This window comes from Lepidochelys kempii, chromosome 3, assembly GCF_965140285.1.
Source record: "Lepidochelys kempii isolate rLepKem1 chromosome 3, rLepKem1.hap1, whole genome shotgun sequence".
Lineage (NCBI taxonomy): Eukaryota > Metazoa > Chordata > Testudines > Cheloniidae > Lepidochelys > Lepidochelys kempii.
The window spans coordinates 151,826,189-151,842,165 of record NC_136382.1 but is presented as its reverse complement, the minus strand read 5'-3'; the positions used below and the strand labels follow the sequence as shown (position 1 = coordinate 151,842,165).

The 15,977-nt window shown below is 47.3% G+C and overlaps 1 protein-coding gene across 1 annotated transcript in view; it reads right to left on the bottom strand.

Annotated features, from left to right (window-relative positions):
* The window catches only part of DNAH8 (dynein axonemal heavy chain 8), a 583,322-nt gene that overhangs the window by 197,065 nt on the left and 370,280 nt on the right, over nt 1–15,977 (bottom strand). The window contains exons 48-49 of the mRNA XM_078852248.1: nt 6,919–7,053; nt 6,144–6,305 (exon numbers count right to left, since the gene is read on the bottom strand). Of these exons, the coding sequence (XP_078708374.1) occupies nt 6,144–6,305; nt 6,919–7,053 (297 nt within the window). The remainder of the gene's footprint in view (nt 1–6,143; nt 6,306–6,918; nt 7,054–15,977) is intronic.

Sequence of the window (15,977 nt, the reverse complement as noted above, 5' to 3'; positions counted from 1 at the left end):
TGGTGATGTTGTGTGCGTGGACTCTGATAAGGTTGATACCATTGTCTCCTGGGAAGTGATAGGTAGATGCCCAGGGTGCGCAGGGTTGCTCTAGAGTCTTTCATAGTGTGAAGGACTTCATCCATTTTTTTGGACCTCATCTAAAGGGATGTCCTGGTTGAGTGCCTCCCTCTTGAAAAGTTCCTGGAATTGCTTAAAGTTGTCCACATTCTGTGGCATGAGGTATGAGGGCTCCGTCTGGAGCTAATGGAGAGTTAGGAGTTGGTGAATCAGGGTATGGTTCATAGCCCACCTCTTCGGGGGGGGGGGTGCAGGCGCTCTAGAAGTAGACGGAGCTGGAGATAGGGGCGCAGAAAAAGCTTGTGGTCTGGTGGAAGAATCATGAGGACGAGTGGCAGCAGGAGCCAGCCAAGGGTATCACTGAGGACAAAGCATGGGATAAGAGAAGTGAGGTCCTGCCCACAGGGGAGCAAAGTAGGGAAACTGAAGCTGGTGCTTGTGAGCCATGACCTGAGGTGTAAATGGTTCCGGTGGAGGAGGAGATGCAGACGGGGAGAACTCCACCTGCTGCTGCATATCGGGATTGCTGTCAGTGAAGGTAGCCGGGTCAGGTAGGGAGAGCAGCTGGTCAAAGAGTGAGCACGGTGTGTCAAGGAACGGAGAGTCAGGCTCAGGGGCCACTGAGATGTCCTGATTTAAGAATTGCTGCTGCTCCCTGGGCTGTGATCTTGCTGAGCGTGATATGTGCTCAGAAGCCCGTACTGACTTCTGTTTTGCTTTCACCAGTGCCGCAGGCTGTTTGTAGGCACCCTGCGGGAGGTCCACTCCAGCTGCTGGAATGGTAGGCAGGCTCAGTGCCGACGTTCTTGTCAGCACTGGGTCTATTTTCAGTGCTGAGGAGACCGGTGCCAAGGAGACCTTCCTGCTAAGGGAATTTGGGTCCCTGACACTGCACTCCACGGGAGCTGTGGCTGAAGTGCTGGGACAGTCAGAGGCGCCTGCCTTCAGCGCTGTCAGCACTGAGGGTAAGGATCTCGCAGAAGATCCTTTACCCTTTTGAAAGTCTCTGGATGGAGACAGTTGGGCTTCCTGCCTCTTTGCTTGAGAGGGTGAAGCTGCTCTCCCAATCGGTTCAGACCTGGCCGGGGAGCATGAGGGAGAGGGTTTGTTATTGCCCATCTCCACAGGTAGCTGTAGGGATTTCTCCATCAGGAGCATTTTCAGCAACAGGTCCCTGTCACGACGAGCCCTGGTTTTCAGGCTGGTACAATGGACACACTTGGCAGGGACGTGTGTCTCGCCGAGGCACTTCACACAGCGTGAATGTCTGTCAGACCGTGGTATAGACTCTTGACAGGAGGCACATTTTTTAAATCCTTAAGACCCTGGTATTATTGCACTAGGAATGCCAGGGGAGTGTGTCTGAATGAGAGATGAACTTGGGGAAAAAAGGGTTTTTTTGTTTTTGTTTTTTTTCAAATAGGTAACTGTTCAAAGGAAGGGAAATAACTGTGATGTTTCTAACTAACTATTTCTATGTCTTTGTACTTTTTGTTTCCTTCAGTGACCAGGGAAGAGGTTCAGCACTGCCCTGAGTCCTGTCTTCAGCTGAGGACAGTTGAGAAGGAACTGAGGGGGGTGCGGGACGCGTGCGCTCAGGCAGACCCTAACGAGACCGCGAGACAGAAGCTGAGCGCGTGCGTCCCGACCAGGCACTACTACCGAAGATCTCCGATCAGTGGCACAAGGACACACCGTCACCTGGAGTGGAGCACCCACAGGGACAGCACTCGAAGAAGTGCTGAATTGCACACACAAGAAGAAGAAATCATCCTGGAATAAATCACTGAACAGACACAAGGGGTCAGAGTTCTTGAAAACTGAGAAAGATGGATTCTTCAGCTGCAGGGATGAGGTCTCTGAGAACTGAATATAGGTGAGAAACCAGATAAGGCAAAGATCTTTCACTTAGAAAGACAAGGAAAACCAGCACATTATACTTCTGTGTAAGTACCTGACTAAGAGAAAGTCAGACATTGCTAGAAAGAAAAAAGAGACTGGTAAGAAATATACCTAGAACCAAGCTGCAGCTTGTTGAGTAAAGTGTTAGGCACTAGAAAGTGTATTTTACTTTTGTTTGCTTGTGACCATTTTGTCTTTATCTCTTGTACTCCCTTAAAGCCCCATCTCTTTTTGTTAATAAACTTTTTTTTAACTTTGATCTAAAACAACGCAGTGCTGTATTTGAATTGAAGTAATTATTAACTCCACTTAAAGTGATAAACTGCTTTTGTTTCTTTAAAAGGATGAATAGAACTTATTACTCCTCTGAAAGTTCCAGGAAAGGGCTGGACATTTCAGGGCAGACAATTTGGGGGAAATTTGGGACTAGGGGTGTGATGTGGTCAATTGACTAGCAGTAACAAAGGCTGGTGGAGACCAGACTTTGGTTGTGGTGTAACAAGCAGGCTGCTGGAGTCAGCTTTGCTGAACCAGGCTTGCTTAACATACAGACACTTAGGCCTGGGATACACTGGGGGCGGGGAAGGGGTTTCGAACTAAGATACGCAACTTCCGCTATGCTATTCGCGTAGCTGAAGTCGAAGTATCTTAATTCGAGTTACCTGGCCGTCCTCACGGAGGTAAGTCGATCGCGGCGGCTCCCCTGTTGACTCCGCTTACTCCTCCTGCCGAGGTGGAGTACAGTCATCGATTCGGGGATCAATTTATCGCATCTAGACGAGACGCAATAAATCGATCCTTGATAAATCGATCACTACCTGCCAAGCTGGCGGGTAGTGAAGACATACCCTCAGTGTATGCTTGTGTGCTGGCTGTGAGCATCCAGGCAAGGAACTACAGCAGCAGATCATTTTAAGGAACTCGGAGTTATGGGACAAGCAGTGACACAACATCTCATTTGTCTGAATTGCACCCCAAAACATGACACCTTTGAATTTGGATGAGCACAGGATGTGAGTGTCATGGGGGTCTGCAGTCTGGAGGTGTAGCCAAATGAGGTTGCTGGCTTCTGAGCTGGAAGTTGTGGCCCTGACTGAGAATCTCATTGCATCCACTGAGGCATTTACTACAAAGGCTGTTGCTAGGGATATTTTCTTCAGGGTAGGCTAGAAGTCAGGATGGCCCTTGTCTTTCATTGATTTAAGGTCATCCGGCTTGAATTCTGTGGTTCTCGCAAAGCAGCTAATGGCCAGGGATGCTCTAATGGTGGCTGAGGAAGCCTCAGAGTGGCTCTCACTTTTTTGGCAGTTATTTCTTTGGGAAAAAATCCCGCTTTGGATGGGATTATCGTATCTTTTGCTAAAGATGTCACTACAGTATTGACCTTTGGTTTATTCTGTGATGGCTTGTTTGAGCTCTTACATTTCATAGTATCTAAGTGTTTATCCCACTAGGTGTTTCTCATTCCTCACTGATTATGCCCACAAAGGCGGGGTGCAGCAAGATGGCTATATCATGCAGAGATTTGGAAGGCAGGTATTTACCCTTAGTCCTGTCATCATGTGCCTAAATGGCAGATACAACCTTCTGTACATAATCTCAAATTTATCAGGGAGAAAAAAAACCTTGCAGCTTTTTTCTATGGCCTGCTCAGAGCTAGAATCTTAGAGTACTCCTTCCTCAGCAGAGGAGATGGCTCCAGAGTCAGAGGATAAATACCATCTAGATTTGTCCCTCCCCCACTTTTTAAATTCTTTTTGGGGATTTTTGGACTTTTTCACCTACTTTGCAGGAGTTGTCACTTGGCTGCGACTGCATAGGATCTCTCTTTATTTAGTGTCTTGATCTTTCTGGATATATCTCCAACTGTGTCCTCCCCCTCAGGGTCCCACTTCCCTGTCTGGGGAAGGGAATCTCATTACTTGAGTCCCCAGATTTGTACTGGGAAGCAGGGGAGCTCTGTAGGAACCCTGCTTTTTCCCCCAGGGAGCTGTGTACTTTGGTGGGAGGGTGGACATGGTGCCCCCTAAGGTTATTTTTCTTCCAGCTCACCTCTGCCCTGGGACATACCCCCTGAGCTGGCCAGATGGTGTCCTCCTCATCCTTGGATTGTCTCTGTGACATGCTCTGTATTTCCTGATTAGGTTTTTCTGCACTGGAGTTGTGGCTCCTTGTGGGAAGGCAACAAATCCGACTCTAAGACCCTGCTCTGGCATTGTGAGAGTTGGCCGGCTGTGATCAGGCAGAGTATAATTCACCCTCTGAAGAGCCCATAATTCCTGCCTCACACATGGAACATTGTTTTGATTTAGCCTGGTGTTTCCAGGAGAGCTATGCCATGCCAGGGTGGGAGACGGGGGGAGGCAAGGAGTCCAGTACAGAGGTCCTGAAGTAATGCATCTGAGTGGCTGATACCACCAGACTGCTATTTATATGATCCAGGAGAGGAGGAGGAGAAACGGAAATTTAATGGTTGCACACAACTACTCCAAAAAATATATATTAAAGTCAAAGCTGGCATAGGAATAGTTGGGAGCAAAGCAAACTATCACTCATGGGCAACATGTGACCTGCCATTGTCGTATGCTATCCCCCGGTCCCGCTGCTTCTGCCAGAGGCCCCACCACCCCTCTGCCTCCTTCCTCGCCCCTTCAGCTCCCCTCCCTGCTCCCCATGGCTACTGGCCCTGCCGCCCCAGCCCCGGGCTGCCCTGCCCAAGCACCCCCAGCCCCACAAGCACAGGGCAGGAAGCCCCAGCGCCTCCAGCCTCCCCCACCCCCAAGCACAGTGCTCCACGGCCCCAGCCCCCCGAGCACAGGGCACTGCAGCCCCAGCCCTTCCCAGCCCCCCCGAGCACAGGGCACCGCGGCCCCAGCCCTGGACACTGAGGTCCCAGTGCTGGGTGGCCCGAGCACCTGGCTGGCAGCCCCAGCACCCTGAGCCCTGGGCACCACGGCCCCAGTGCCCCCAGCATCCCCGAGCACAGGGCAGACAGCCCAGGCACCTCCAACCCCCCCCCCACGAGTGCCAGGTGCCATGGACCCAGCCCCCAAGCCAAGCACAGGGCATCACAGCCCCAGCCCCCACAGGCACAGACCAGGCACAGCTCCAACACCTCCAGTCCCCCCAAGCACTGGAGCACCCAGGCACCTCAGCTCCAGCCTCAGCACCCCTAGTTCCCCTGAGCAAAGGGTGGGCAGCCCCAGCACCCCCATCCCCCACCCTCCCCCCGAGCACTGGGCACCTCAGCCCCAGCCCCCAGAGCGCCGGCTGCTGTGGCCCCAGCCCCCCAGAGGAGTGGGATCTGCGGCCCCAGTGCAGGGCAGCCTGAGAGCCAGGCAGCACAGCTCCAGCGCCCCCAGCCTCAGAGTGCCGGGCAGTGCAGCCCCAGTGCCTGGGGGCCCCCCAGCACTGGGCAGCCCCAGCCACCCCAAGTCCCGGCTCCCAGCCATCTGCCTTTGTCCCATCCCCAGCCTCAGCATGTTTCCGGGAAGAGGAGCAGCCTGTCTGGGCTGGGGCCAAGGGAGAAGCAGCAAGCAGGAGGGGGCCTCAGGGCAGAGTGTGGGCAGGGCTGTTTGGGGAACCTTAGCCTCCCCCAGCCTACGATATGCACTGCCCATGATATCACTGAATTGTTGTGGAGGCAGAAGATCTAGATATAAACCAAAGAAGGGGGAGTGATCAGCTGGGGCTGTGTTACAGTGTTGAACTGATCCTGGAAACAGGAGACAGGAGGGGAATAGACCCATATATCTGAGAAGTGCTGGAGATGCTGGGCTGCAGAAAAGGATTTCTTACTTATCTCTGTATAAACCAATTATGGTATAACTAGATTGAAATGGAGCCCTTCTGTGGCTCTGTTGTGAGTATATACTCCTTGTGCTCAACTGTTCAGTTAATGAAAACGGGTCAATGACCCTTCTCACCTCTGAGACACAGATCCCTATTCCCTGACAGATTGAGAACCCACAGGCTCAGAATCAGAAAGGCACAATTTAATCCTAGAGCCCTCAGAAAGAACTATGGACTACTTCCAAATTCCACAAGGAAGAGGCATATCCCATTCATTATGAACTGAGGAGAATGCGATGTGCAAAAATAGATTATTCACATACAGAATTCAAGAGCATCTATTACGATCTATAGCTTGTCTGAAGGCTTTGAGAGATAAGATGCTCTACCTGAATAAGCTTAAGATTCCAAGGTGGATGATTAATCAATCCTGTCTCTTCAACCTGGTTGGATACTGCAGCCTGTAGTTCAGCATATGTACTACTGTCCAACTGTAGCCCAGGGAAGAGGTCATTGATGAGACTAAGAAATAAGGGCTCATCTTCATCTACCTGAAAAATGAAAAAATGAAAAAAATTTAAAGCACAACTAGGCATAGTAAAGTTTTCTTTTCTCATAAGTCAAAATGAATCATTATGTTACAATAATGAGCATTAAACAATTTAGTAGCTGATTTCAAAATAACATGCTGATTATGCCCCTAAATTCAGGCTACCAAAAAAGAAGGAACATCATTTAAGCAGATGCACACCAACTTTTGAGTATGCCTAATTATGTATATTTTAGATGTGTACCCATGTACACAAGTATGCATCATTGAGCAGGCTTACTATAAAGAGCAATCTAGTTAAGTGAGCACTCAAGTTAATCTGTTCATTTATACCACGTTCATCACCTCGTGCACACTTAATTTAGTAAGGAAAACAACATACTGCCCATGCACAGCACAGTAGTGTTTTGTTTATGATCTCAAGCATTTTAAGCATTGTTTTCAAATTTGATAAGCACATTCTGCTCATTGAGCTACTTGCCAGTCTGAATTTTAAAAATGAAGTTTAGGAGTGTTTGAGATTTTTTAAAAAACCATATAAAAACTGTCAACTGTGAAAAAAGGCAGGACATTCACCCATACACTACTGAAATCTTAAACTGACAGATTCTCACCAGTTTAGAGAGGTTCATATCCCTTAGTCCTCTCATAACAGTACTCAATTCACTGTCATCTGGTCTGGCCCTCTTTTGAGCTCCAAGAGTCCTTAATACGGAAAGGATATTCCTCAGCCCAAAGTCATAATGAACCTAAAAAGGGGGAAAAATAGCTTACATACCAATAATTGGAAGTCTCCAGATTTATTTCCTCAATAGATCTATACTCAGTTTTGTGCTAAGCCATTCAGGCCTGGGCCTATTAAAAAAATTAGTCAAACTAGTGTTATCTGACTCAATCAATGCACAATGACTATAGCATGAGTCTACTCTCACCGAAATTAGTGTAAATGAAGAATGATTTCATTTAAATAATTAAAAAAAGAGAATTAGGCCTTCTCAGCAAAGTTCTCTTCTGGTGTAAATTGGTGCCGCTTCAATGATTTCACCAGTGTTCATAATCTCTAAGGCTAGGCTATGGTACTTACACTGTAGCCCTGCCTAGTGGGCAGGACAGAACCATGCCATTCAGGAGGAGCACCAGTGAGATTATACTTCAGATTGCTCCCTCTGATGCACTTATCTCTCCCCAAAGTCTAGTATAGGGGAGTATTGTACTCAAAGAGTAGTTATCAGTGGTTTGCTGTCAAATTGGAAGGGTATGCCTAGTGGGGTCCTGCAGGGTCATTCCTGGGTCTGGTTCTATTAAATGAGGTTACTCAACCTGTGAAGTAACTGAGGTTCTTCGAGATGTGTCCGCCTCTGGGTGCTCCAGTTGTAGGTGCGGCAGTACCCCCTGCATCTGGGACTGGAGATCTTCATCAGCCATGCACATCGGACAACACATGAACACCTCCCCTCTCTTGCGCAGTGCATGTGACGTATATATAGCGGTGTATGTCCAATAGCCTCCAGTTCCTTCTCTGCCACAGAGAGTATGCTTTTTTTGGCTATGAAGCAGATGGAAAGAGAGCGGGTAGTGGAGCACCTATAGGGGGACACATCTCAAAGAACCTCAGTTACTGCACAGAGTGAGTAACCTTCTCTTCTTCTTTGAGTAATGCCTCTATGAGTGCTCCACTTGTAGGTGACTAGAAAGCAGTGTCCCTAATTGGAAGACTGGGGCTTTGGAGTGACATTTACTGTCAATGATAGGACAGCATGTCCTAGATTAAACTTGATAAGTTTATGGAGGAGATGGTATGATGGGATAACATGTTTTTGGCAATTAATTGATCTTCAACTATTCATGGTAAATAGGCACAATGGCCTGTGATGGGATGTTGGATAGGGTGGGATACGAGTTACTACAGAGAATTCTTTCCTGGCAATATAAGTAGGGACATTGCCAGCAGATCTATCGTTCTCCTCTATTCGACACTGGTGAGGCCTCATCTGGAGTACTGTGTCCAGTTTTGGGCCCCATACTACAAGAAGGATGAGGATAAACTGGAAAGCGTCCAGCGGAGGGGAACAAAAATGATTAGGGGACTGGAACACATGACTTATGAGGAGAGGCTGAGGGAACTGGGATTGTTTAGTCTACAGAAGAGAAGAATGAGGGGGGATTTGATAGCTGCTTTCAACTACCTGAAAGGGGGTTCCAAAGAGGATGGCTCTAGACTGTTCTCAGTGGTAACAGATGACAGAACAAGGAGTAATGGTCTCAAGTTGCAGTGCGGGAGATTTAGGTTGGATATTAGGAAAATCTTTTTCACTAGGAGGGTGGTGAAACACTGGAATGTGTTACCTAGGGAGGTGGTAGAATCTCCTTCTTTAGAAGTTTTTAAGGTCAGGCTTGACAAAGCCCTGGCTAGGATGATTTAATTGGGGATTGGTCCTGCTTTGAGCAGGGGGTTGGACTAGATGACCTCCTGAGGTCCCTTCCAACCCTGATATTCTATGTTTCTATGATTGGAAAAAGTCAAATACAGTGCCCATCTTTAAAAAAGGGAAGAAGGAGAACCCAGGGAACTACAGTGCCCAAGGCTAATGTAGTGCCCATCTTTAAAAAAGGGAAGAAGGATGATCCTGAGAACTACAGGCCAGTCAGCCTCACCTCAGTCCCTGGAAAAATCATGGAGCAGGTCCTCAAGGAAACCATTTTGAAGGAACTGGAGGAGAGGAAAGTGATCAGGAACAGTCAGCATGGATTCACCAAGGGCAAGTCATGCCTGACTAATCTAATTGCCTTCTATGATGAGATAACTGGTTCTGTGGATGAAGGGAAAGCAGTGGACGTATTGTTCCTTGACTTTAGCAAAGCTTTTGACACCATCTCCCACAGTATTCTTGCCAGCAAGTTAAAGTAGTATGGGCTGGATGAATGGACTATAAGGTGCATAGAAAGCTGGCTAGATTGTCGGGCTCAACGGGTAGTGATTAATGGCTCCATGTCTAGTTGGCAGCCGGTATCAAGTGGAGTGCCCCAAGGGTTGGTCCTCGGGCCGGTTTTGTTCAATATCTTCATAAATGATCTGGAGGATGGTGTGGATTGCACTCTCAGCAAGTTTGCAGATGACACTAAACTGGGAGGAGAGGTAGATATGCTGGAGGGTAGGGATAGGATACATAGGGACCTAGACAAATTGGAGGATTGGGCCAAAAGAACTCTGATGATGTTCAACAAGGACAAGTGCAGAGTCCTGCACTTAGGACGGAAGAATCCAATGCACCACTACAGACTAGGGACCGAATGGCTCGGCAGCAGTTCTGCAGAAAAGGATCTAGGGGTTACAGTTGATGAGAAGCTGGATATGAGTCAACAGTGTGCCCTTGTTGCCAAGAAGGCCAATGGCATTTTGGGATGTATAAGTAGGGGCATTGCCAGCAGATCGAGGGCATTGCCAGCAGTAGGAAAAGTAGAGGCAGGTATCTGGCTGGTGAATCTTGCCCACATGCTCAGGGTTCAGCTGATTGCCATATTTGGGGTCGGGAAGGAATTTTCCTCCAGGGCAGATTGGAAGAAGCCCCGGAGGTTTTTCGCCTTCCTCTGTAGCATGGGGCACGGGTCACTTGTTGGAAGATTCTCTGCACTTTTAAGTTTTTAAACCATGATTTGAGGACTTCAATAGCTCAGACATAGGTGAGAGGTTTATTGCAGGAGTGGGTGGGTAAGATTCTGTGCCCTGCGTTGTGCGGGAGGTTGGACTAGATGATCTTAATGGTCCCTTCTGACCTTAATATCTATGAGTCTATGAGGAGTGTCCATGGTGGCATCATGTGTACTAGCTTAGTGATGGGCAAAAAATGTCTGTTGATGTCCATGTGGTCACTTTGCAAATTTTAGCAATAGAGACATTATTGAGAAATGCTATCAAGGTGGATAATGAATGTGTGGAATGTGCTCTGACTGTGGTAGGAGGTTGTCTATTGTGGAGTTCGTAAGATAAATATAAACACTGCCAAATCCACTTTGAAAGGTGTTGTTTAGGTATGGCTGTGTTTCTAGATCTTTTGGTGGTGGTGTGACAGATTTCTGTTACCAATCTGCCTGAGGCGTCAGGTGATCAGGTTGAAGCCGCAGGATTGTTTGGGAGGAGATGATGGAACACACCAAGTGTCTAAGTTATGAAGCTTTATTAAGAAAATAATAAAATAACAGCAGAGAGCGATGGGTGCTCCCCACATAACTCAGAGTAAGGAAGAAAGCGTTAGTGCCCCTAGCCCTAACCCACTTTCATACTCACACCCACAGTAGCCGAGGCTGGCCAGGCCTGGATGTAACAGAAGAAGAAGAGGGGGAGGGGTGCACAGGAGTTCTGTTGTGTGTGCACAGGTCATCCAGGGTGCGCTGCCAAACTCCAATTTGCTTTAGCTCAAGGGAGGGTTTTAAACCTTAGGGTTCTTTGCGGGCATCTGGGTCTGGGACTTCTGCCCCCCCGTGCTCTTTGTACTGGTCTGAGCCGGCCTTTTGTGGCTTCTTTGGTTTTCCCCAAACATTCTGGCTTTAGGGATGCTACATCAGTTGTTTTCCCCCTCGTTGGCCTTCACTGTCTCACTCGGTTTTCCAGCTGCTGCAGGTTTATGCAGTTGAATCTTCTTTTTTTGCGGCTGGTCTGAGTTGGAATCCAGGTCCGTCCCGTCTTTCTTGGCAGGCCACCGAGTGTCAGTTGTGTGCTGTGGCCTTGAGCTGGAGCCAGCATCTTATCTTTGGACCGAGCTAGCTGAAGTGTTGAGTTAACCCGTTCTCTGCTCTCTTTCTCCTTCACCCTTTGGACTCTTGCAGCCTGCAAAAGAATCTTCCACTCCCCATGCACACCTTTCACCCTTCCCAGAATACTTTGCAATGCCTACAACAGCATTAGCAACATACAGTGCTGATCTGCCTTCCCAGGGAACCTTCTGATTGGGGGGACATGGGGGTGTGACAGTGGAGAGGAATAACTGCGATGATTTTCAGAAAGGTTTAGTCCTGTCCAGGTAAAACGCTAATGCTTGTCTCACATTGGAATGTGTAGAGCTGCCTCTTGCTGGTTACTGTGAGGCTTTGGGAAGAATCAAGGAAGGTGTATTGTTTGGTTGAGATGGAAAGGTGTGGGCATAGCGTAACTTTATCCTTGTAGAAGGGTATGTATAGTGGATATGCCATAAGGATCGCAATTTCACCAACTTGTCGGGCAGAAGTGATGGCAACAAGGAAGGCCATTTTCGTTATAGATGCATGTAAGAACAGGTTGCTGTTGGTCAAACAGGGGTCTAGTCGGAGGAAGTAGGATGAGGATGAGGTCCCAGGCAGGGTTTGGGTCTCGTACGTGCGGATAAAGATTTTGAAGACCCTTTGGAAAGCGTTTTTTGAGCAGATGTGTGAAGACAGAATGACTGTCTATGTGGCAGTGAAAAGTAGTTATTACTATCAAGTGTACACAAATGGAGCTGATAGATAACCCTGATTGTTTAAGGTGTAGCATATATAGCCCAGAATAAGTGGTAGCAGAACGTGTGCTGCATCGACTTGGAAGGGGGCGCACCAGCATTGAAATCTAGTCCATTTGTAAGTGTGTCTAGTCATTTCACACCTACTATTCAAAAATATCTGTTTGACTGTGTCTGAACAGGTTATTTCTGAATCCTAGAACCACAGATGAGCCAGGCTTTGAGATGGAGCATCTGTGGATTGCGATGGAAGATGCATCCTGAGAAAGAGAGATCAGTTGGTATACCATCATGTGGAGGAGGTAAGTATACCAGAATTGTCATGGCCATGTTGGAGCTATAAGCATGACATGAGCTTGGCGCTCCTGTATCTTGCAAAGTATTCAGAATAGGAGGGGAAGGGGGAGAGGCATAAAGAAGTGGTGCATCCCACATTATGAGGAATGCGTCTCCCATAGATCAGTGTCCCAGTCCCACTCTGAAACAGAATTGAGGGCAGCAGGCATTGTGCTGTGTGGCAAAGAGGTCTATGGTGGGGTATTCCTATCAGTTAAAGATGTGCTGAAGTGCTTGCATGTCCAGTTCCCACCTGTTTTCATGGGAGAACTTCATGCTCAATGTGTCTGCAGTGGTGTTCTGGTGTCCAGAGAGGTACACTGTTGAAATGGTGATGATGTGTTTGATACACCTGTTCCATAGTTTGAATGCCTCCAAGCATGAAGAGTGGGACCTCACTCTGCCCTGCCTGTTGATGTAATACATTCAGGCAAGATTGTCCATCATGACTCTGATGGTAGGGTTTGAGCAGAGAGAGGAAATGTCAGCAGGCATTGTGTAATTCTAGGAGACTGATGTGTAGGGCAGATTCAGTTAACAAACATTGGCCCGGCACTATGTGATCATGGAGATGTGCTCCCCAACCGATTAGAGAGGCATTGGTTGTTAGGATCATGATCAGTGTTGGTTGGAGGAAAGGAACTCTGACACAGATGTTGTTGGGCTGTGCCCACCAAAGCAGTGAGTACTTGACTCTCATCGGCATGGATAAGAGCTTGTGGAGGCTGTGTTTGTGGGGGAGATATACTGTACAGAGCCATGCCTGAAGATATCACATGTGTAGTTTTGCATGTATGACCACGAAAGTGGCTGCTGTCATGTGGCTTAAAAGTTGGAGGCATGTTCTGGCAGAGATCTGGGGGCAGACTTGTATGTTGGATACCAGGTGTATTATAGCCAAGAATCTGTGAGGTGGTAGGAAGGCTCTGGCTTGTATGGCATCCAACTGTGCACTGATGAATTCTTGTTGTTGTACCAGCATTAAAAGTGGATTTTTCTCGGTTCACAAGGAGGCCTAGCTTTGTGAACAGATCTATTGTTATGCGGACAGCTCAGAGAACATCAGTCTCGGATGGGGCCTTGAGGAGACAGTCGTTCAAGTATGGAAAGATGAGAACTCCTTGTTTCCTTAGGTAGGCAGCAACTACACCTCAAGGATCTTGCAGAGCACCTGAGATGCCATGGACAGTCCAAAAGGCAGTACCTTATACTGGTAGTGGTTGTCACCCATGATGAATCAGAGAAATCGCCTGTGGGCAGGGTGTATTGTAGTATGAAAGTATGCATCTTTGAGGTCAAGGGCCGAAAACCAGTCCCCTCTTCCAGTGCTGGGATAATACTGGAGAGGGTAACCATCTTGAAGTGTTGCAGTTTGACAAACTTCTTTAGATTGCAAAGGTCCAGGATTGGTGGCCAGCTGCCAGATTTCTTCTGGATCTGGAAACAGTGGTAGCAGAAACCCTGTCCCATGTGCTGAGAAGGAACCAGTTCTATGGCTCTCAGTTGCTTACGATGGTTTATTTCTCCCTATAGAATGGAATCATGAAAGGGGTCCCTGAAGAAGGACATGGAGAGGGGGTCACAGGGCAGGATGGATAGGAAGGGGATGGAGTATCCTTCTCTGATTATCTCTCGAACCCACCTGTCTAAGGTGATTAGTCTCCAAGATGGGAAAAACAGAGCTAGTCAGTCGCCAAATGGTTGGACTGCCAAAGATGGTGGGAATGACTGAAATAAGGGGAGGCTTCTTTGGTCCTTGATCACTCCTTTAAAATTGTTACTTCATTGAGGGGTGAGAGAGGTAGCCCCTCGAGGAGTGGGCTGCCTACGTTTGGTAGCTGGCCTTTGTCTTGGGCACTGACTGTCATAGTGTTATTGAGGGATGTACTGCTGTGGTCAGGATTGTGGGGGGAGATGATATTTACCCAGGCATCTCTTCAGCACAGGTGGGTAAATGCCAAGAGATTGGAGTGTAGAGAATCGTCTACTGTGGTTTGCACCTCTTTAGGAAAGTCTCTTTAGGAAAATGATGCTTGCCTCATGACCACAGCAGTCGTGATGGACTGGGCAGCAATGTCTGCAGAGTCTAACAAGGCTTATAGGCCTATTCGGGCTTGAAGGTGTCCTTCCTATATAAAAGACTGGAATTGCTTTTTCTTAGCCTTCGGCAGGTCATGGCAGAATTCCTCCAGTTTAGAGTAATTTAAGTAATTACACTTGGCCATGAGAGCTTTGTAGCTGGAGATTCTAAATTGGAGCATTGCTGATGAATATGCTGTGTGTCCAAATAAGTCTAGGTGTTTCCAATCTGTTTGGATGACTAGCACAGGATTGGTATTGATGGCCTCTCTCTTGTACTGCATTGGCCACCAAAGAATTTGGGCTGGAGTGCAAGAATAGGTTTCAGAGTAACAGCCGTGTTAGTCTGTATTTGCAAAAAGAAAAGGAGTACTTGTGGCACCTTAGAGACTAACCAATTTATTTGAGCCTAAGCTCTGCCATGTACATTGGTCAAACTGGACAGTCTCTACGTAAAAGAAGAAATGGACACAAATCAGATGTCAAGAATTACAACATTCATAAACCAGTCGGAGAACACTTCAATCTCTCTGGTCACGCGATTACAGACATGAAAGTTGCGATATTACAACAAAAAAACTTCAAAACCAGACTCCAGCGAGAGGCTGTTGAATTGGAATTCATTTGCAAATTGGATACAATTAACTTAGGCTTGAATAGAGACTGGGAGTGGCTAAGTCATTATGCAAGGTAACCTATTTCCCCTTGTTTTTTCCTACCCTCCCCCAAGACATTCTTGTTAAACCCTGGATTTGTGCTGGAAATGGCCCACCTTGATTATCATACACATTGTAAGGAGAGTGATCACTTTAGATAAGCTATTACCAGCAGGAGAGTGGGGTGGGGGGAGAGAAAACCTTTTGTAGTGGTAAACACCCATTTTTTCATGCTTTGTGTGTATAAAAAGATCTTCTGTACTTTCCACAGTATGCATCCAATGAAGTGAGCTGTAGCTCACGAAAGCTTATGCTCAAATAAATTGGTTAGTCTCTAAGGTGCCACAAGTACTCCTTTTCTTAGTGCAAGAATAGAAATTCCACATCCTTCGCCAGAACATAATATTTTTTGTCACTGTGTTTTCAGGTCAGAGAGATGGATGCTGGGGTCTGCCACAGCAGCTTCATAGGGCTGAAAACAGCCTCCTTGATCAGTAGTATGGAGCCATCCAGGCCATGTGAAAATTTAATGGCTGGAAACCCTCTTGGCTATTCTCTCTGGACATATGCATTGCAATCTGTTTGGTGCATGTGCATGAGTGTTTAGCATGGGCTAATCGAGACAGGCTAAGTGCAGGGGACTGGACTAGATGACCTATCGAGGTTCCGTCCTGTCCTGTGATGACAGTCATGGTTGGAGCCACATGTTTGTGCAAAACAAATTGGTAGAATATGGGCACTCTATGAAATGCTATTTTTGGGGAGGGCTTTATTTTGGGAACACATTGCTCAATTGATCCCAAAGTTAGATCACTAACCCTATCCCATGCCACATAAGGCAGAGCTCATTTCAACACAATATGAGTAAGCATGCAGATTTCAGGGCACTTAAAAGCTTTGTCCTTTAAACAGGACGTACTAGACAACCCCAAACATAGCAGAACTGGTGCACCACTATAATACTTATTTAATGCCTAGCACATGGGGTCCAACCTAGTTGAGGCATTTAAGTGTTACTGTAATAAAGATATTAACCTAAAATACTAATAATTTCTTGTTGGTTCACGCACAGATCCAGCATCAAATCCATGTGTGTGAATCTGTGCAGGAGACTTAAGGAGAGTGAAGAAC